Source organism: Fusarium pseudograminearum, chromosome 4 (genome assembly GCF_000303195.2).
Source record: "Fusarium pseudograminearum CS3096 chromosome 4, whole genome shotgun sequence".
Taxonomy (NCBI): Eukaryota; Fungi; Ascomycota; class Sordariomycetes; order Hypocreales; family Nectriaceae; genus Fusarium; species Fusarium pseudograminearum.
The window spans coordinates 1,404,723-1,426,502 of NC_031954.1; the positions used below are offsets into that span (position 1 = coordinate 1,404,723).

At 49.1% G+C, this 21,780-nt stretch overlaps 6 protein-coding genes across 6 annotated transcripts, besides 3 other annotated features; 5 read left to right on the forward strand and 1 right to left on the reverse strand.

The window, feature by feature from the left end:
- Nucleotides 1-6: 6 nt before the first annotated feature.
- Nucleotides 7-1,114, forward strand: FPSE_11862 (uncharacterized protein; the record flags this gene model as incomplete). Its single annotated transcript, XM_009264979.1, has 5 exons — nt 7-16; nt 261-279; nt 336-496; nt 577-826; nt 913-1,114. 5 exons carry the CDS (start codon nt 7-9, stop codon nt 1,112-1,114), a joined length of 642 nt encoding a protein of 213 aa, XP_009263254.1.
- Nucleotides 1,115-4,361: 3,247 nt separating this feature from the next.
- Nucleotides 4,362-6,469, forward strand: FPSE_11861 (uncharacterized protein; the record flags this gene model as incomplete). The annotated part of the gene is made up of 2 exons (XM_009264978.1): nt 4,362-4,582; nt 4,639-6,469. The coding sequence occupies 2 exons, from the start codon at nt 4,362-4,364 to the stop codon at nt 6,467-6,469; spliced, it is 2,052 nt and encodes a 683-aa protein (XP_009263253.1).
- Nucleotides 4,712-4,771: a microsatellite.
- Nucleotides 4,777-4,796: a microsatellite.
- Nucleotides 6,221-6,442: a microsatellite.
- Nucleotides 6,470-8,056: 1,587 nt separating the features above from the next.
- On the forward strand, nt 8,057-9,842 carry FPSE_11860 (uncharacterized protein; the record flags this gene model as incomplete). The annotated part of the gene is made up of 3 exons (XM_009264977.1): nt 8,057-8,459; nt 8,508-9,694; nt 9,750-9,842. The coding sequence occupies 3 exons, from the start codon at nt 8,057-8,059 to the stop codon at nt 9,840-9,842; spliced, it is 1,683 nt and encodes a 560-aa protein (XP_009263252.1).
- Nucleotides 9,843-11,011: 1,169 nt separating this feature from the next.
- On the forward strand, nt 11,012-14,634 carry FPSE_11859 (uncharacterized protein; the record flags this gene model as incomplete). Its single annotated transcript, XM_009264976.1, has 5 exons — nt 11,012-11,051; nt 11,555-11,568; nt 12,027-12,115; nt 12,167-12,220; nt 12,378-14,634. 5 exons carry the CDS (start codon nt 11,012-11,014, stop codon nt 14,632-14,634), a joined length of 2,454 nt encoding a protein of 817 aa, XP_009263251.1.
- A 428-nt stretch (nt 14,635-15,062) lies between these two features.
- On the reverse strand, nt 15,063-17,453 carry FPSE_11858 (uncharacterized protein; the record flags this gene model as incomplete). The annotated part of the gene is made up of 2 exons (XM_009264975.1): nt 15,063-16,856; nt 16,911-17,453. The coding sequence occupies 2 exons, from the start codon at nt 17,451-17,453 to the stop codon at nt 15,063-15,065; spliced, it is 2,337 nt and encodes a 778-aa protein (XP_009263250.1).
- An 873-nt stretch (nt 17,454-18,326) lies between these two features.
- Nucleotides 18,327-19,518, forward strand: FPSE_11857 (uncharacterized protein; the record flags this gene model as incomplete). The annotated part of the gene is made up of 3 exons (XM_009264974.1): nt 18,327-18,559; nt 18,623-19,172; nt 19,231-19,518. The coding sequence occupies 3 exons, from the start codon at nt 18,327-18,329 to the stop codon at nt 19,516-19,518; spliced, it is 1,071 nt and encodes a 356-aa protein (XP_009263249.1).
- Between the last annotated feature and the right edge of the window lie 2,262 nt (nt 19,519-21,780).

The following is a 21,780-nucleotide window of genomic DNA, read 5'->3' on the forward strand; positions in this document are numbered from 1 at the left end:
AATCCAATGGATCCTTGTAAGTCGGGTTGGCGAATCAAAAGTCGGCTGCTTGGTCCAGGTTTTTCCGGGTTTGGCGGTGGAGACTGGCACAATCGTGGACAGGCGTGGGAGGGAGCTCCCGGGTGAGCGTTTGACGCGCAGTGCTACAGCCTAATGGGAGAGCTTGCTCGGTTGCTGCTGAACTAGACCTTCAAGAAGGCTGAACAACTACATTGACCAACTCCTCCACAACAACACATCTAATACTTCCCCCACCACAGACCACACTATCGCCAACATGTAAGCTATATTTAAGCTGCAGCTATTATTTAGAATGTACTAATACCCCATAACAGGGCGGATATACTTTTGGGAATCACTGGAAAGGACTTCACCATCATCGCAGCATCCAAGGCTGCGATGCGAGGCGCCACCATCCTCAAGACAACCGATGACAAGACCAGAGCTCTCAACAAGCACACCCTGCTCGCATTCTCTGGAGAGGCCGGTGACACAGGTAATTTAACCACCTTGCCAGTGACGGCAATGGCCTTTCGACTGGCCCCGCGATGACGACAGCTAACCATAGCTCCTCAGTGCAATTCGCCGAATACATTCAACGAAATGCCCAGCTCTACTCGATGCGAAACGAGTCCGACCTATCCCCCTCTGCTCTTGCCCACTTTGTCCGTGGAGAGCTAGCCACCAGCTTGCGATCCCGAAAGCCTTACAATGTCAACCTACTTATGGGTGGTGTTGATCCCATCACTGGCAAGCCATCCCTCTACTGGCTCGACTACCTAGCGTCGCTGGCCGAGGTTCCCTATGCTGCACATGGATACGCACAGTATGTTTTCCCCGAAACCCGTATTCCAGAGAGACATATAGTATGAACCAATGGGGCTGGACCGGTGCTGATTTATGCTTCTACAGATACTACTGCCTCTCCATCCTCGACAAGCACCACCACCCCGATATCACTCTCCACCAGGGCATCAAGATTCTGACAATGTGTATCGACGAGCTGAAGCGCCGATTACCGATTGATTTCAAGGGTATGGTGGTCAAGGCGGTCAAGGCAGATGGAATTGTGGACATAGAGTTCGACGACGACAAGGTGGTCAAGTGTGCTTAAGAGCCGACCGCAAATAGAAAGGAAACATGAATTTGTATTACTAGATGGGTCCTGGAGGCCAGTGCTTACACAAAGATGGTTTCCTCCCCGACGGCATGTTGAAATCCAAGTTACAGTCGTCTTCCGCAACTCACTCCACGTGCAGGCTACAGTGGTTGTATAGCAAGATGGCTTCTAAATGAGAGCACGTTCAGCAATTGTCCAGCGCAAATTTCCGGCTGCCTTGGGACTCCAATATCTCGGATCATGATCGACTGTCTTCTTTTCTATTATAAATGTGCTGAATACCTACAGGTATGGCTTGATACTCTGAAAGACATACATACTCTATTGTTACTTGCTGTTTGACAACCGGCACATAAATGTAGCTGAAGGCTTTCTTAGAGTTTTGCCAGAAGCTTGATAGGTTTTATACGAGAGAACAGCGACAATGGCATAACTATAATATTCATTGAATAAAGAGTTGTAACCTTTGTGAACCTTATGATGTTCGAAAATAGCGACTTGAAGCAATCCAGACAAAATTATGAGTCGTCTACTCTTAGCTATATACACATCAAGAATGATCTGATATTCTCATCAACCATCAAATCAGTACCGATTTTTATGCAACCCGACTTAGTCACTACATGTTATTCGTGGTGGGTTGTATTTTTCTGAACTCTCCCATATATGCATGTATCTTCGCTGCATCAACCAATCATCAAAGACATCTCGCATGAGCTGAATGGCATTAAGGCTTGATGGTGGCATCTCGATCTTGGGTCACAATCTTACAACCAAGCAGCCCCATGATAAGTCTAGCTCGATTCGATACACACACTTGCCTGCCCCCATATCAACATCAAAGATGGCCTGCAAGCAACAGTCCAAATGTACAGATACATCACATAATAGATGCTGAGAGACAGGTTATTGTTGGGAAATATCCCGTATTGCTAGTTAGTATTTCTGTGCCACACGAGGTCAATCAACAGGGATATGGGTGTACGAGAGAGTGGCATCCCGAGCCATCACGAGGTGCAAATTGCATGGCAGAGTACGCAAGTATCCGTCACGCTTCAATTCTGTATGACTCAAGTAATATGCGGATTGCTTGAATTAGCCACGATTACTGTGAAGTCTCGAGTTGAAGGTTATGGGTCATAATTGTTTGTCCTAAAGCCTGGGCTCAATCGAGGGTGGCATACAAGGTACGTTTGATACAAACATGGTACTCGGAGAGCTCGACACGTGAAAATGCATGCATACGCGAGATCGCATTTTGACATAGAATGTACCAAGACATTGATAGTTATAGACTTTTTAAGACATGGACTCAATCGTCTGAGTCCATGAGTAATTTTATCTCTACTCCAGATCGCTTATCGGAGATTTCCCGCGATACGGATCCATTAGGTTGTTGTTAGCTGTGACAGCGCGTCCAAATTTGGCTGGGCAAGCTCAGGGTCCTCATGTATCCCTGTAGGTGATGCTTGCAGCCGTTGCAGGCCCCAAGGCTCGAGAGCAAACTGACGCATTTGCTGTGTCCGCAATTGTTTTGAATCATTCCGTTTGAGACGCTTGTAGGCTTGTTGAGGTTTGCCGAGTCGCAAGCATTTTTGTTTGATATTTGTCTGTTCCGTCTTCCGTCCGGGTAAGTCATAAATTTGATCCGGTAAAAACACCCCCGAAAAGAAAATCACCTCGAAACAATTTATTGTTGTGCTACCAGTTGCTGGCCGATGCTGGGCGTTAATGGCATTACAGTTTGGGTAGCCCTTTCTATCGTTGCTTGACTAAAGGCCATCTTCTTGTCTTATTGACTTTGTCTCTATTCAATGTCCATTTCAATTGCCGTGTCTCAACAGTTAAACTACCCCTATTCAAACTTCAATAATCAGCACATTATCGAACAACAACCCGTCGTCATAGGAGGTGAATGTGCCTACGAAATCCACCCAGGTAGCCACCCCGGCTCCATCAGCCGCCCCGGAATCTGGGCTGGTTTGAAGTAGAGGTACCTCGCAAGTACCTCAGCTTCATCGTTGTTTAATATCGCCCCTTGCTGACCAGGAAGAAGTCCTTACTAACTCAAACGCGGTCTTCCACCAGGATTCTCCGCCCTTCTCTGAACCTCCACAATGAGACAGTAGCATTCTCTTGTTTAAGGGTATTATTGAAATTTGTGTGAGGCTTGATAGAATTTATACTCTGTAAGGGGTAAGTCACATATCTACAAGATAGATGTCATGGGTAGGTAGCTGTCATTGCCTTGACATGTCAAAATTGTGAATGTCGGTGTTGGTCATCTGTGCGCCCAAAGTTTGTCTTTTCTCTTTTCTCCCTGCCATCAAGGGTTAAGGGTCAGACTTCACTTTCACAAGCTTGTTAGAGAGAGGTCTCTAGCGCTCGCCTACTGTGCTAGATTAAAATTTTCGAGAAGCCTAGAAGCCCAAAGCAAAGTCTGGTTCTGACGTATTCCCCAGCACCAACGATTCAGGACCATCATTTCATCCAGTCAGAGGATATCAGATTTATCTAGTGTCTTCAGTCGTCATAAGTACCAGGTCAGTTCCTTTTTCAACTTTTCTGCCCAGCCACAGCATGTTTTTGACAGGCATTCTCGCCTTTTCCTTCAATCTCACTGGCGGCATCTGAGGTGAGCGGTGGCCAAAAAATACTTGTCGAGTACTTCGAAGCTCGTACCACCCACTCACGGCCTTGCCTGACCCACTCTTACTCTAAAATCCTCCCACTCGCCCTCACCGCAGAGGCAACCCCCTCCAAAGCCTTGCCCCGACGTAAAGGCCCGCGCTAACCCTATTCGGGTGCAACTCCAACCAATTTTTTTTCTCCCACTCTTCTCTCGCCTCTTAACTCTGTCCCTTTTCTTCCCTCTTCTTCCCACAACAAACCCTTATCTCACAAACCTCTCTTCACCCTCCCCCCTCATCCGTGTTATTTTCTCAACACTCTGTCTTTCTTTCGTCTTTCCTTTGAAGATTCTGCGTGTTCTTCGAGGGATATTTGCACAGCACTAACGTTTGCCTGTGCCTAAAAGTTATCATCTGGGAAATTCATTGGAAGCGTTGGCCTTCCTTTTCTTTCTCTTGTTTTTCCTGTCTTTACTTTCGACGGGAATTTCACCAAACACGACTACTCTCTTTGATAATTTGAGAGAGTTTATCTGCCTATTTCGGATTTCACGCGTCTTTACGACCCGACTATCTCTACAGATTTCTCGACCCGATACACGACCGTAAACATGGCTGATCAGATCAACATGGGTGGCCTCTCCCTCAACGAAGGCGGTCATCAAGGCCCTCCCCAGGGTCGATCCTACATTCCCCCTCACATGCGTGGCCGTGGTGGTCCTCCCCCCGCCGGTCCCCAAGCTGGCCCCCAAGCTGGTCCTCCCGCCATGAACGGTGGTCCTCCTCCTGCTGCCCCCGGTCCCAACGGCATCGGCAACAGTGCCTGGGCTAAGTAAGTACTTCATCTGCTACCCTTCTAGCATCAATCATTTACTAATCACTTTACAGCCAAAACTACGGCGCCCGCCAAAACAACTGGAGCAACGATGTTCCTACTTTCCAGGGCAACAATAACCGCCGAGGCGGCGGCGGCTGGGGCGGTCGAGGTGGTGGCTACAGCGGTGGCGGCAACTTCGACGGCCACTCTGGTGGTGGTGGTGGTGGTGCTCCCACTGCCCGCGGATCTGGTGATGGACAATGGCGCGATGGCAAGCACATCCCCGGCCCGGCCAACCCCCGTGTCGAGCGCGAGCTTTTCGGTGTTACTGCCGAGGACCCTTCCAAGCAACACACTGGTATCAACTTCGAGAAGTACGACGACATCCCCGTTGAGGCTTCCGGTACAGACGTTCCCGAGCCTGTTCACCAGTTTACCACCCCTCCTCTGGACGAGCACTTGTGCCGCAACATTGAGCTCGCTCACTACAAGGTCCCTACACCTGTTCAGAAGTACTCGATCCCTATCGTTAGCGGCGGTCGTGATCTGATGGCTTGTGCCCAGACCGGTTCCGGAAAGACTGGTGGTTTCTTGTTCCCTATCCTCTCTCAGGCTTTCCTCAACGGACCTTCTGCCGTGCCCGCTAATGCCGCCGGTCAGTTTGGTCGCCAGCGCAAGGCTTACCCTACCTCTTTGATTCTTGCCCCTACCCGTGAGCTTGTGTCTCAGATCTTTGACGAGTCCCGCAAGTTCGCCTACCGTTCTTGGGTTCGACCTTGTGTCGTTTACGGTGGTGCCGACATTGGCTCTCAGCTCCGACAGATCGAGCGTGGCTGTGATCTGCTTGTTGCTACTCCCGGTCGATTGGTGGACCTCATAGAGCGAGGCCGCATCTCCCTCCAGAACATCAAGTACCTCGTGCTCGATGAGGCCGATCGCATGCTGGACATGGGTTTCGAGCCCCAGATTCGCCGCATTGTCGAAGGCGAGGACATGCCCCAGGTTCAGGACCGCCAGACCCTCATGTTCTCAGCCACATTTCCCCGCGACATCCAGATGCTTGCCCGCGATTTCCTCAAGGACTACATCTTCCTTTCCGTCGGTCGTGTCGGTTCCACCTCTGAGAACATTACTCAGAAGGTTGAGTACGTCGAGGATGTTGACAAGCGATCCGTCCTTCTGGACATTCTCCACTCCCACGCCAACGGTCTCACTCTAATCTTTGTTGAGACCAAGCGCATGGCTGATTCGCTCTCCGACTTCCTCATCAACCAGAACTTCCCTGCTACCTCCATTCACGGTGACCGTACTCAGCGTGAGCGTGAGCGTGCTCTCGAGTTCTTCCGTAACGGCCGATGCCCCATCCTGGTTGCTACCGCTGTTGCCGCTCGAGGTCTGGATATCCCTCACGTCACTCACGTCATCAACTACGATCTCCCTACCGACGTCGACGACTACGTCCATCGTATTGGTCGTACTGGTCGTGCCGGAAACACTGGTATTGCCACTGCATTCTTCAACCGTGGCAACCGCGGAATTGTTCGCGAGCTTATGGACTTGCTCAAGGAAGCCAACCAAGAGGTCCCTGCTTTCCTCGAGACCATTGCCCGTGAGTCTTCCTTCGGTGGAGGAGGCCGTGGTGGTCGCTCCCGTGGCGGTGGTGGTCGCGGTGGCGGTGCCACTCGTGATTTCCGAAAGTTTGGCGGCGGCGGCTTCGGTGGTAACAACAACGGCGGCGGCGGTGGCTTCAACAACGCTGGATCTCAGGGTGCTGGCTTCAGCGCTGGTGGTGGTGGTGGCGCTGGCTACGGCGGAGGTGCTGGTTACGGTGGCGGAGCTGGCTACGGCGGCGGTGGTTACGGCAACCCCAGCGGCCCTGGCGCTCAATCATCTTGGTGGTAAACACATCATACCATTGAGATATTCGCATCCCTTGGGTGCGACACGATGCTAGCGGACGCTTTGTTCTGCAGCATCTCACGTTTGCGATTTTTGTTTTTGTTTTTTTCCTTACTGTTATCTGGTTGCTTGCATTTGAACGACACGGCGGCACCATGACCTGCGAAGACAGACGAATGCCCCTTGCCAACAGCAACAGGCAGTGTTCGGTCCCAGGGCTTAACGATGCATCTGATAGATTTCGTTTCTTTGATTTCGGCATACTCCTCGTTTGATACCCTTAGACCGAGATGTGGGGAGCTGGCAGACGTTGGCAGCACGCTGTGATGCAATGGATCTAGACTCGAACACGAGTCAACAGATCTGACACAGCATTACGAAGTTTATGTTTCCGCCGTCTACCCGGGGTTTTTACCACCCCAAGGCATTTTTCACGCATTCACGATAGAGGGTCATGTTATCGCCGTTCACATAGACAAAAGTGGATTTCTCGGTTCTCTAGTGACGAATCGCTCGCTGGTCCCTATTGGGAATGGGGACCGGAGGGAGAGCGATGAGCGCACTCAAAGGGAACAAAGGATAATGGTCAACAGGACGGTTACGTCTGTTTATTAGCAGATCGGAGAGCACGAGCGTTGCCGCGCGACGCCCATAGGTTATGGCATTTGGTTTGGGCGGCACGGCATGGAAAGGATCACAAAAGCTCTTGCTCTTTGCAAGTTAGGAGGAACATGGACACGACGAAGGCTTTGACTCATGGAATAATGAATGGGTCACGAGGCTTCTCAAGACGGGGCCATGATGCTTCCCGTAGTAGAACAGATAACCAGACTGGACTGGACTGAGGAGTCCTGAATAAAAAAAAACGCCTTGATTTATATTGATTTCCTCCAAGTGAAGTCAACCTCGTTTTGGTTTGCGGAAGCAAATGGTGCAATCGCTGAGCTAGATACGACATGTTTGATACCTTTGACGAATATGACTGACAAGAATGCAATGCTCAAGGTGCACAAGAAAGAGACATGGGAAAGATAGCGTGTCGGGTCGACCCGTCTAAAAATCTAGGGTCCAGTTGGAGAGCGATGTAGCTAGCTGTGTCTGTGTCTTAGCTCGACTTTCATGACTTTTGACCATGGTTAGGATGCACGAACATATCCTGTTACTACCTAGACAAAGAGCAACAGAGATTATAAGATGTAAGCTCAAGATGCCGAGGTAAAAGAGATATCAAAAAAAAATTGTTGTGAATAAACTATGCGCTGTCAGGCCGTCCATTTTTTTTGCCATACCAAGGGTGGACAGGCCTGATGAGAGGCAACCAGCTGTGCTGTGACGTGAGGTTCAGTCGTCAACAGATGCTTTCCCCACCTTCATCCGTATAGGTATTCCACCTCACGCTTGAGCGTCTCGCCTCATTCCCTCCCCCACACCATATTCGAGATTTTGCGTAATCTAGACCAAGTTTCTCCTCTGCCCGGCGCAGAACTTTCATCTACATGGCTTAACCCTCAATCTACTAAGAACCCGAACCATCCGACGAATCATACAACACTCAAATAAGCGATAGCCAAAGGCTACGTATAACAGACAATGGGCGTCTTTGACAGCCTCGATGCGGCCATCACCGGCATGCTTGGTCAGTGGAACGTCTACTCGACCGGCCTGGTGACGCTGCTGCTCGTTGTTTTCTCATACCGCATCATTTCAAACCGCGAACCCGATGTGCACCCAATGCTCTTGGCTCGCCAAGCTGTCCCTTCATCAGTCCGAAATGAAGGAGAAAGTCCCATCTACCGATCCCAGGCTTCTCCTCACGGCATGCCGCTCAACACCGGCCTTAACGTGAAGGAAGCTGGAGCTTCCAAGTGGTCTCGTGGTCGCAATGGCGATTTGAGGGATGTTTGGAGAAAGGCCGCCGAGGGTGGTGAGAATGGAGTCAAGGGACGAATCCTGACTGTTCTGGGTTCGCAGAACGTTGTGGACCACAAGCTTGGTATGAATGCTGTCTTTTCTGTAACATGCAGTTGCTAACATACTTCAGACGACATCACTCGCCAGATCAACCTTATCGGACAACACATTGCTGAGGCTGGAGGCATTAGAGTCGCCATCTACTTGTCAAACTCAATCGAACTCCTGGTAGCGCTTTTCGCCTGCAGCTTCTATCCGAACTTGACAACGGTCCTGATCCCATTCAATGTTTCCAACGAAGAACTCGTGTCTATGCTTCGCCGCTCCGCCGCCGATACAATGATTACTGCTCCTGGCGCATTCCCTTTTGATGCCGTCATCAACGCCTATCCGTCCCTTCGACAGCTCATCTGGGTTACGGACGAAGGAAGCAACCACATGGACTGGAACGAGGTTCCCGAGGGTACTGGCGGTAACATCAATGTTGCTACTTGGCAGGACATTCTCCGGGACTCCCCCGTGCATGCCGGCAGCGAGCTCCCAGTTGTTGATCCTGAGAAGACTCCTTCCGACCTCGTTACTTTCTGGCAGGCCAAGCCCGGTGAGGTTGAAGAGATGGTGCGCTTCAGCCAGGCCAACCTTGTCTCTGCCATCTCAGCTCAGCTCGCAGCTATCCCAACCAAGGAGCGCATCAACCCGTCTGATCTATTCCTACCAGCCGATTCTCTCACCAACGTTTACACCCTTGTGGTCACGTTGGGCGCTCTTTATTCTAACGCCTCCATCGCTCTAAACTCTGTCGCTGGCAAGTCGTCAGACTTGGTTCTCGCAACTCAAGGTGTTGCTCCCACAGTTCTGGTTGCTAGTCCTGAGACACTTCTCAAGACTCACGAAGAGTCAACATCCAGACTCGGCTCAGCCCTGGCTAACGTCTCTCATGTCATGTCTACTCGATCTCTGGCCTTGGAGGGTGTCCACTCTACATCCAACCTCTTATCGGGTTTCTCTAGCGCATCCACATCACTTGGTACGACGCCTGGTAAACTCCGTCTGGTCTTGGCGGCCGAGCGTGCTGGCTCCGATACTCCTCTCCTGTCTGCAAATGTCCTGTCTGATCTACGCATCTTCACTGGTGCAAGGGTTGTGTATGCTCTCACAGCGGCCAAGGTTGCTGGTGCTATCAGCCAGACTGCTTTCTACGATTACAGACTCCCTACCGACGTCAAGACACACTTTGGACCTCCATTGACCAGCGTTGAGGTGTATCTGAAGGATACTGATGTTCACAAGACTACTGACGACAAGATTGAGGGACAGGTACGTATTTTGTTGAAACTATTGTACTTATGGACAGTGCACTAACATTGCCTAGATTGTGGTGAAGGGACCAAGCGTTGCGGGAGGAGAGGTCAACATTGGCGTCCCCGGAAAGATTCGACATGACAACACCGTTGCTTATGCTTGAGCAAGCATTTTGAGTTTAGGATGATTGACAAAGCATGCATGGGCTGGGGTAGGTAGGCACATATCGATGTCAACCGCCGAGGAATCCGGGTCAGGACCCCGTATCCTTCAACTCAGCTTCCTAGGCGAGTATATACAAGAAATTATTTTCATAACGCAATACGGATTTCTTGTCATTTTTGGGTTTAAACGTTGCAAACACTGAAGTCTTTGACTCTATGATAGATAAATCTGAACGTTGCCAAGTGGCTGTTGTTCAGCACGCTTATTTGGACGACCGTTCTGACTTTGCAACCTCGAGGTTGTGCTCTGTTTCTCGACAAGCCAGAATTGTGTGAAGGCTACTCTGCATATCCACATGTATCTGAACACTGTTACATTCACATAGTTACATGATTAGTGTCTCACAATTAAAGTACAACTTAGTAGTAGTTAGAAATGAAAACGAGGTCACACGACCAGTAGTAGAAATGGCAGATACTACCCTGTACCACTAGGACCTTGACCTACGAACCAAGGGTCCTCCATTTTTCAACAATGACGTCGAGTAGCACGGACTCGGGCTGAAATAACAGCTGCACCGGTGGCTGGACTGCAGTAGGACTGTAGGAGGAGTAGATCATAATATTTCTGCTGATCGCGCACGATCTACCCATTCATGATGTCAAGAGAAACACACGGGACCGAAGGATCCGTGGTCTAGTTCAGTCTAGTAGTTACATTATCTGCAGGTGAGTTCGTGCTTTTTCCCTCCAGAGTATCATCATCACTTCGTGGAAATGGGGCCTTTTAGCTTTAGGGGACAGAACAGAAGCTGTGTGGTTTAGTAGAGTGGAGGAGGTCTCGGATGCATAAAATTCCACGTGGAATCGGTCGAGATGGTTGCACCGAACACAATTTTAGCGTTAAACATGGGATGGCATAATTTATCAAATACCCGAGAAGACTTTTTGTTGAAACGTGAAGCACAGTAACTGTTTCTCAACCTGGACGGACTTTCGGGATTGATAACAACTATTAAGCTTTCCAAGCCAAGCAAAAGAGTGGCATGTTTCAATGAGACGAAAGTAAAAAAAAAAAAAGCAAATGGATGTCTCTCATGGGCTGTAAAAATGCCCTGTCCTTCACACCCCTGGCCCCTGCATCCTTCGTCCCTAATTCGGAAGCGAGATGCGAGATGGGGACGCTCCATTGGTTATTCCCGGGCTTGGTAAGTTTCGTTCCGTTTAAGGGTCTGCACTGAAAGAGCCGGATAAATATGCCAATGCAACCAAAGAATGAAATAATCACAACAAGATACTTGACTTGGATGAGAGGCAATTATCACTTTTACCAAAACTCATAGGTGGGCAAACAGGTACCTACCATGTGCTAGCATCTGCTAGACGTACCCAACTAAAAAGAATGAGATACCCACATTGCACAATGGAGTTGACATCTCCATCCAGAGTCCAGACTTGTCTAGCTTTGGGGCAGCTAATCTTAAGGGTCTTTTTGGCAGCATCCAAGCTTTTTTCCCTGCTGGGCATCTTGTTATTAGCCAATATACTGATTGACTTGACTTTGGCTGAAATGAAGCCTGGTTGGCGTTTCTGGCAGAATTAGCATTGATATGACAAATCTAGTGCGACTTGACCGGTATCAACAAGGAAGGCAATATTCACAGTCTGATATAGGGGATCATCTAATTGTGACACTCAACTTGATACGCAGACCGACCTGGAAATGTAAGTCTTTATGTGATGGAACGATTCATCAACTCTGACAGTAAGTTATAGGCTATGCTTGTGCTGTGTTGGAACACTCAACGTCTGAACTTGGACCCTGGGACAATCAACAAGGACAGACAGAATTAGTCTCAGATCTATCCGTAATACAGTAAACCAATCGTCTACAAACCTACCTAGTATGCTCCTAATAGTCAAGTCTATCACGCACACAGACGTGAATACGGCAGACACCGGCAGATTGGTCCCCTCAAGACCTACCTCGGGCACTCGGGTCGTTGTTGGATAAAATGCCAAGAGCAACCACACCACTAAAGGTTTACTACCCCTTCCCTTAATTCTCCCTCCGTCTTTTACCACATGCTACACTTGGTCAATTTATCTACATCTTTCGACTCAACAATCAGTTTCAATACAATGGGACCGGGATAAAGGGGAAGAAACACCATCACATATAGCGGGCGTTCTCTCCCCCATCCTGTCTCCCCGCTACTCGTCCGACCCCTTTCGGTGACGCCGTTACTCATCTGGATCCCAGCAGCCCCGCGTGTGTGTACTAGAGCACCAGTCAACTAAACCGCTAAACACCACCGGCCAGCCATTCGCTCGCTCTGAACTCTCCTATTCATTGTCCATTAGCACGGGTGACCTCGTATGTCGCAAACCGCCATTACTGTCGCGTCACCTCACGCAAAGGAATCTCGCATACGCTCGAATACACCAATGAGCCAGAATGGCAGCACGGCGGCAGCCAAACCCCCCGCGGGTCAAAATGCGACCGCACGTGCAGGAATAAAAAAGATATCCAGGCTCTTTGCCTTTACACGACTTGGCCGCGGCCGTCCGGAGAGCCCCCATGCGCATATCCAAACCGAAGACTCTGCCTCCACGAGAGAAAGTTCCCCCGACGTTCACCAACTTACGTCCCGACGGCGCCGCGGCGCAGGACCAGAACTAAGGAGGCCTGCAAGAAACGGTCTTACTCGCCTAGTCGCCGACGAAGAAAACCAGGCCTGCGCTATCTGCGCGACAATCGACTTTCCCGCCCTGCTCAATTGGCGCCCAGGTCAACCGCGGCCTTGGATTCCGCTAGCTCACACTCTCGCTGAGCTGTCTGCCTGTCCATACTGCATCTTCTTTCAGGCACTGGTGGGTGGCGAGCCGGATACCACGCGCAAGTTCACGCCTTATCTACGAATTCGCCAGGCCTTTGAGCGCCTCGGGGTCAGAGAAAAGCACGAGCTTGGAGGCGCTGTGTTGTTCGAGGTCAGTACCAAGAGCAAGGTGCTACCATGGGGATATATCGTACGACTTATCGAGGGAGAGGATGATATGGCTGGGTACAAAGAAGCTACGCCGGCGATTCGAGGTCGTGTGATACCTCCCAAGCTTGACGTTGCGTTACCCCGGATATGGATCGACTATTGCATGTCAAATCACAAAGACAAACCATGCGCTTCACAAGGAGCGCCGATGCGGGGCCTTAAGCTTGTGGACTGTCGGAATAATGAGGTGGTGTTTGTTGACGATCTCAATGCCGAGACGATCGAGTATGTAACGCTAAGTTATGTACGAGGCACCCCGACAGATGACGAATGGGATCACAAGGGACTGCCCGAAGAGCTACCCCCATTACTCACCGATGCCATATCTGTGACCAAGTCTCTCGGTTTCCGCTATCTCTGGATCGACCGATTCTGCTTTCCCCAGTTCAGCGCAGTTGAAAGACGACGACAATTAGACAAGATGGGAGAAATATACGCGCGATCTGCCTTGACCATCATTGTCGCGGCTGGCCAAGGTGTACAAGATGGTATCCCTGGCATTAGTGTACCCCGCGAGGAGCAACTATCGCTGCAGACGGAGACTGGCTGTTTCACAACGTCGCTTACAAGGCCTGACGTTGAAGTCGCAAACTCAAAATGGGCATCCCGGGGCTGGACATATCAAGAGGGTCTTATGGCGCGTCGCCGTTTGGTCTTTACCCCGTCACAAGTCTACTTCCAGTGCCAAACATTGCATTGCCATGAATCGATTTCCTTCCCTCTACGAACACACCCCACCCTCAACCTTGGCCGTGTCTTTCCAGACAATGCTATTGGAAGCCGTGCGAATACTTACAAGAACATTGCCAGCGGCTATTTCAGCCGTGAATTCACTATTCCAGAAGACCGATTAGACGCTTTCAGGGGCATTATGGACCTTTATGCTCAGCTAGACGATCCTCTAGACAGTATTCTTGGCCTTCCTCTCTATCATACCAAGGATTTCAAAAATCTGCCAAATCCTAACCGGACAGACCGTCTCGCCGTCGGTCTCGGCTGGTACTACGATCCTCCAGGCGATGTCGATTTATCGACGCATCCCATGCAGCGCCAAGGCCCATTCCCTTCATGGACCTGGCTTGGTTGGAAGCTTCGACCCGAGTATACTGGTCACGGACCTAATATGAACTTTTACCAAGTTGGTGACAACACACCTCTCATTGACAATGTCTCGGCTATCCCAAACATGACCGTCTCCCTCGGTTTCAAGGATGATCAGATCCTCGACTGGGAGACACAGGGCGAGGAGATTGCCGCCCGCTCAACACCCATCTCGTTCCTGCGTCTCACGACATACTGCTTCGAAATTCGCCTTACTGTGCCGCCTCCTCCTCCTGACAACTCAACTTCGAAATCTTCCGATGACCCCACAATCACACTTGCGTCGCCCGACCTCCTCGACGCTCTCCACTCTCCCATTGCCGCACTTCTCCTCCGTGCTGCGCAGTCTTCTCCAGATTCTCCCGAGACGGCCTCGGAACCCCCACCTGGCGAGCATGAGCTCATTGGTTGCTTTATCTCTGGTCGTGACTGGAAGATCGACGAGTCCTACCAGTCCGCCAACGTTCTCATCTGTGGCCGACGAAATTGGGACGCTGATGATGTACTAGTACGTCTAGGCACACTTGAGCTCGGCGTTGGTGGCTTGCTAGGTGTCGACGAGGACACAGCGGTCGTCAAGGGAGCGATGAACAATGACAGGCGGTTAGATGTACAGCTGAAAGAGCTTGATATATACTAACACCTTTATCTGTGCATAGCATTGCATATTATTACATCTGCCCATTCAATGGCACTTTCATTTTGAGCATAGCATTCTGGGTCACATACAAAGGCATAAAGACGACATACGATACCAACATATATACATAATACTGTCTCGTAAGATGCCGGAAAGGCAAACACAAAAATGGACATGTGCATAGATGTTTGCACGGTCGGTACGGGGTGTTGGTCGGATGCCTGTTTATCAAGATACCATGTTATAGGCAACAGGGAGACGAAGCATAGCTGAATAATTTATGACTAATATTCTAATTTATTTGTACCAATATGTTACTATTTGTTTGACTCGAGGGCATAATTTGACGGTCACAGAGACCCAACTCTTAGTTGCTTAGGATATGGAGGTCTGCCTTATTTTGCGGGTGCTTGCAGCATCTTGGATGCTCACATGCCCATATCCTGAATTGTTCTTTTGGTCAAGTCATCTTGCACCCAACCCACGATCCGATTACCGACATCCCCAACCAGCTTCTCATAATGCGGCCCCGAGAAGAATAGACCACAGTGAGCACCAACCTCGTCCACGTCTGCCATGTAGATATCGACCCATGTTGGGTCTTCAACCCTGCCTCCTTTTGTAGGCAAGTTGCAGAACTTGCGCAGCTTTTTTGGCTTTTCTGACTTGAGACCGCGGGCTTCTGTAACTGCTTCAGCCTCTGCTTCCCGTTGGCTTTCCTCTTCTTCTGCTTTGAACTGCTGGTAATCTTCATCGTCGTCAAGTTCTGTCTGAGCTTGCTTTTCCCGCTCAGAAGCTTGGCGCTGTTGTTCCTTTTCGGCGTCCTTCTCTTTCTTCTGCGATTCCTTTAGTGACTCTTTCTCTCGACGAGCTGCTTCTTTGAGCGCCTTTTCTGACTCCTTTTGTGCACGCTTTTGACGCTTCTCGACAAGTTTCTCGCGTTCTCGTATGGCTTTGGCGTGGTCTTTTACGGCGTTTTCATAAGCACGTCGGAGACGCTTAACCTCGCGCTCCACTTGCTTGCGCTCATCTTTCTCCGTATATTGACTGGGGTCGGGAAGTTCAGGGGCTTCAGGTGGGTCCGGGAGAGGAGGTAGGTCAGCATCTATTTTCGGTGGCTCTGCATCATTCGATTCTATAGACGCAATAGGATCTTGGTCGTGTGGTCCGGCAGGAACAGTGTCTTGAGGTGGTGGGGAGGCGATGTCTTCGTCGATGGGCGTGGGATCTATGCTGTGTATGGAAAGTCGGTTCATGCCAGAAGTAACAGACTCATCTTCGGCAATTGAAGTGCCTTTGATGGTAGTGTTTGATGCGCGGGGGTTCAAAGTTTTGGTCTCTGCATCTAGTAGTGTTTGGTGATTTTTGGCGTTACCCATTGTATCACGGTGTTCTAAAGTGATGCTCGGCATAGGGCTCTCTTGGCGCGCGTACAAGTCGCTTGAGTCCTCTGCGTCCACTCTGTTTGGCGAAAAGTCCAGCTCGACAGAGGATGAAGACGCCGAATCGTGTGATAAATTGAGACTTGCATCTGCAGAAGTTGGGTTTTCTGTTCGAGGACTTCCCACCTTGGGAGTTCCTTTAGGTGTTTTCGGGCGGCCAGTACACAGAGTGTAGTAGTTGACGAAGCGAACTCTTGCCATGTGCTGGGAGGACCCTGGCTTGATGTCTCCTGATTGGAACTCGTCGACATCCTCAAGGGCGCGAAGGTTGCGGTATCGTGCCTCGAGTCCTGCTGGATCTGCAAGACAACTGCCAAACTCGAGGTATGAGAACATATGCCTAGCAGCAGCTTGTATCAATCCCTCATTACGATACTTGTTGGCGAAATGAAACATCCTCTGGACGAAAGGTCGTTCTTGCAGACCTGAATCGTTGAAGAACGGTTGATTGAAGAAGGGCTGGTTCTGGAATTGATCGCGTGGAAGCCGAGATGAAGATGCTACTGAAGGAAGACTGGTCGATGATCCCAAACCAGAGCTCTCAGTGTTCGTGAGATATAGCGAAGAGATGCTGGGGTCGGCTAGACTCGAAGTCTCAGGGCTGCCAGGAACAGCAGTCTCTTGATTATCATCTTGGGGTGGTGTAGGTGCTGGTTTGAATAGACTGGATATGCCAGACACAACGATGCCTGGATGAAGGCCGATAAATGGGCAATCTAAAGACACATGACCGATAATTCGGTGCTTCAAAGGATGAGTGCCATATGGATCTGGGTTGGGCTGTGGTTGGGTTTAGTACTATTCGTGTATAGAGAAAGTCAAATATATTCATACCATGAGAACAACATCAGCAGCCAAAATACCGCCCATAGAGTGGCCAACAAGAATGACGTCTGTGGTGGGTGATTCGTGAGGGCGAAGCCATTCGCTAAAATTATCACGAGCAACGTCTACAGAGCGATAGGTCTTATAGCGCGGATATATCTTTGAGTGGATGACATGAGAGTCTGCAAGGAGGTTGGCGAGGAGGGAGTGAACATGAGCAGGAAACGATCGAAACGATTGGTCATTGCCCAGGAAACCATGGATATAAATGATGAGCAGTTTTCGACGCCCTAGAAAATCTCCATGTGGCGTGGTATGGTTGTCTAGAGATGTGTCTGGTAGCAGAGACTGAGTAGACGAAGATCGTGGATCTGGGCCGAGCCACTGCCCTGAAGCCGAAGTTGAAGACGGCATTGGCATGTATGGCCCTGAAGACGATGGTAATGAAGGTGGGGATTGATATGTAGCTGGAACAGCAGAGTTGACTGGTTTTCTTGGTGGTACTGGAGGCATCTCTGAGTAGGCTGGAGGTGGTGATGACGAGGGACTCATGATGGCTGATATGCTCAGAGACTATCTAACTAATCTTTGAGTTTTGCGCCCTTAAACACGGATGGATATGCTGAAGTTGACGTTGAATGGGGTGACAAGATGCAGGTTAACGATAGTGATAGTGATAGTGATAAAACAAAACGTGGGGTAATTGTTGGACCCTGAAGAGGCTGTGCCTTGGTTTTGGTTACCGTTGAACAAAAAAATTGCCAAATCAGATCAATTTGCAGCTGTTTTAACTGGGCAGAAACAACCGCTTTATTAGTGAAGATCTGAAACGCGTAATGTGATGTGCACTATTCCGAATAGATGCTGCCAACTTTTGACTACATATGATATACCAACCTTTTTAAACGATGTTTATACGCGTATAGAGACGACAATGTCTATCGACGGATAAACAAGTTCAGCCAGAGAATGGATTGAATTGATTAAATGTAGAATAAACTAACTAAGTAGATTATATGTCAAATACTAAATTGTAATTCTGGGCTATTAGTTGTATACACAAGAGTAACAACGACAGATCTTATGATAGAGGGAAGAAGGAAGACAATAGGTATATATATATATATATATCAATTTTCAAGCACGAGATGAATCTCTCAATAGAAGGTTCAAAGGAATACTGCATACCTATGTCTACCAAGACTGGGCTGCTGGTGCCTGCCAGCTGCCAGCTGCCAGTGAATTTCAGACAATTGGCAGGCAGCCCGTGAATCACAGTCAACAGGCAGGCAGTCACCTCCGACCTAAATTAGGTATCTTGTCCTGTGTCTTCACCTTTATCCCGGCCAATATTTTTTCTTTCTTTTCCGTTACACAGAATGATTATCGACGTTTCACACCTGCGTCTTCAACAGCTGAGTAAAGATGGCTCCAGGTCTCGAGGGCTTGCCCATAGAGACTGTACAGCAAATCGCATCTTTCCTAAGTCACAGGGATATCAGAATCCTTTCACACTCATGCCGCTCGCTTCGTTCAAAGCTGTATCGGCTATTATGGTCTCGTGTTTTAATTCATGGTGGTGAGAATGATCTAGCACGCACGCTGAAGACATTCGACATCGAATCGGAACATGGTCGTGCAACTCTTGCATTCATCAAGTAAGTAGGCCATCGGCATACGCCCAAATAACAAGTTGTGATATATACTGACTTGGGTCACAGGAAGGCGACCATTCACAAGGATATGGTGCGCCCTTTTTGCCACACTGATCCATGGGATACACTGAAATACCATATCGATCCTACATTCAGCACCTCGATACCACAAGCGATCATGCAGACTCTGCAGGCCATGACCTCCCTTAAGTCGTTGCATCTCAATATTCTTGCATTTTCAGAGCAGCAGGAGCTCGCGTTTCTAGATCTCCTGCAAGAAACACCAGACATTAAACTCCAACATTTGACCATTCGAGCTGGATGCCAGGTTGCAAAGCCATTTATTCTGAAGTGCTCGCATGATCTAAGGTCCCTTTATACGTATGATTGCAAGATGTCTGCGGGTATATTCAAGTCCAAAAAACTTGAGAAGCTTCGGATACAGTCTCAATACACTACAATGCTTGGCCTGCACCATCAGCAATCATTCTTTATTCTTGGAGACCTACTTGAAATGCCGTCGCTACGCAACATCAGCAATCATTTCCCAGCCCTCAAGACTCTCATTCTCCATAAGACCAACAGATACAATGTAGATACAGCTACCGCCGATCCGGTACGTCTCCTTGTCTATGCGTGGTCCAACGTGCTTGCTGACCATCTCCACTCGATAGACCACAACGATAACCATTATCGTTAACACGTTGAAGAAAAGATATGGGCGTCTACAGCGTCTTGCCTTCAATTGCAACTGGATAGACTCTTACAACATTGTTCTCGATGCAAACTTTTTTCACAATCTAGTAACGCGCATTGCCAGGGAACACCGTTCGTTACAAGAGTTGTGTGTTCTTTTCGAGCCACCTCAGTTTTACCACTGGAAGAGGGATCAAGGCATTACGATCCGAGAATACAGCAAAGTACCTAACCCCAAGGGATTCCCATTTGGAGTTGAGGACTAGACAGGACATCTATCTTTGGGAATTGAACATCACAATGTATCATGTGGGGGACCTGGCCAGGCGAGTGGCAGAAACGTTGGCCTCCTAAGGCTTAGGGTACAAAAAAGTAACCTAAGAAGTATGGTCTGAAGGGGTCATAAAGGAACGGAACAAGTAAGCCAGCATATCTTGGTTTGTATGGATCTCAAGTCACTGTCTCAGCACCTTGAAACAGAATGTCTTTTTCTCATCAGGTACCCTAGACTAGCATATGTGAAAATAACCACCCAAGCTTTGTGCTCTCTTTCACATTTCTTCGTCCTACCTGGTGTCCATGCTCCATGATCCTGCACGGGCAGGCGATGTTGAAACAAACCTCGATCGACTAATATATATGGAAAGGGTTGCAGGTGAGGCTCAGCTAATGAGGGTTCACCGGTAACCCTGACCTCGTAGACAGGCTACGGATGAGATGTCTATGTTTCTGTTGGCTGCATACTTTCTTAACGGCATAAACATGTCGCATCTGAGAGCCTGAACCCTGAGGACCACGTTCCTGACCAGACTCTTATGATATCCCACAAAGCCATGAAACGGTATGTGGGAGCGCATGGTCGTCAGCTGTATCTGCCCGGACCCCATCCCGAGCTCACCCGCTTACCCACTCAAGCGAGCAAAACATGGGTGAATTTATAGCAAACCGACTAAGAAGCAATAGTTTGTTGAGTGTTTGAATAGCAGCGGTAGCTGAGGTCAGTCTGTACCCGTATATACGAGATAATAAGCACCAGGACCCGCCGAACCGTAGGCCGAAGTTTCTGTGGTGCTCCAGATATACAGACAACCAAGACTTGTTAAACGAAGAGGACAAGCATTAAGCAGTGACCCGCTGTCGCAGGGCGCTCAGGTCGTCGCAGACCAGGACTGCACTTTTGTACTGTATCCATAACATGGATGCCATGGCCGCTACCCAGGCCTAGGCTCATCGGTCTGTGTGTTATTTTTGGCATATTTTCACTAAGACCTGGGTTGTCTTGGAAATTGGGCCATGATTATTTGGATGCAATTCCAATTTCAGTCCCAGTGACATTCAGGCAGAAAAAGGAGAGACAGAGAGAAAGAGGCTCTGTGGGCAGTTTGGAATGTTTAAACATTTCAACAGGTTTGAGGTTACATGAAGTTAGATTGTCGGGTATTTTTCATGACGATCTGTCTAGCCTACCATGGAGCATCGATGCTGATCAACAAGTTGAAAGTCAAATGATGATACAATCTGAAAACTCTATCCATACTCTACTCGACTTTTGCATGATTGATGGCTATTGAGTTGAGGCCGGCGGTCAGGAACATCAACCTACCTCCCTACCTCCTTTACACTCTTACACTCTTACAGCACAACAAACCCTATGCCAAGCAAGACCTCTATAATTAGGGCAATTATCGTCAACAACAAACAGTGATTGACCAGAAAAAGAGCATTCAGTCCATGCCAAGCTTTGAATCGAATCTCAAATGTCATATTAGCCCCGATTCGTCAAGTCTTCCGTGACACGCGCATGCTCAAAGACCCCCTCGAGTCTAATTTCCCCCGATTGCGTCGCTTCATCCACTTTCTCTCAGGAACAATAAGAATGGAAATGACTGGGTGTCATACGAAAAGATGACCCCTGGATACTGGATATTATGGGCCATTGCTTTGCCTCACTAGCCAGATTCCCTTTCGGCGCCGTAGCAGCACATGAAGAAGATTTTGTTATAGTAGCAAGTGAGGCCATATAGGTAAAGGCGCCAGGAACATGCCTTTTACCAGCGTGTTTTAACTATTGGATGGGATAGCGTCAGGGACCAGAAAGGGGGCCATCGTCTGAGCGGCTGTTAGACAAGCTATGCCCTTAGGTTCGCAGTCAAAAAGCAAAAAAGAGCACGGAAAGAGGAGACACACTGCAAGGTACGGGACATTACCCTGGTCTTTAGGTGCAGTTGTGGCTCATGTGTGGGACAAAAAAAAGGTGCAGCACATGTAGCATGTTTCCTTGTAGCTGATGCGCATTGCTTTTGCTGAGGACCATTGTTTAAGCGTGATTTTTGACAGACAAAGCAAACCGCATCTGGTACCACGTCACACAACATAGGTATAATACACATATGTAGTCTCCGTAGAGGATATGGTGAAGGTGAAAGCCTGTTGGTCAAAGACAGAATTAGCATCACACCAACCAGAGCGTGAGATGCTCAATTGCACGTGTATTCCAGCAGGAGCCGTTACCTCAAGCTAGCACTCCT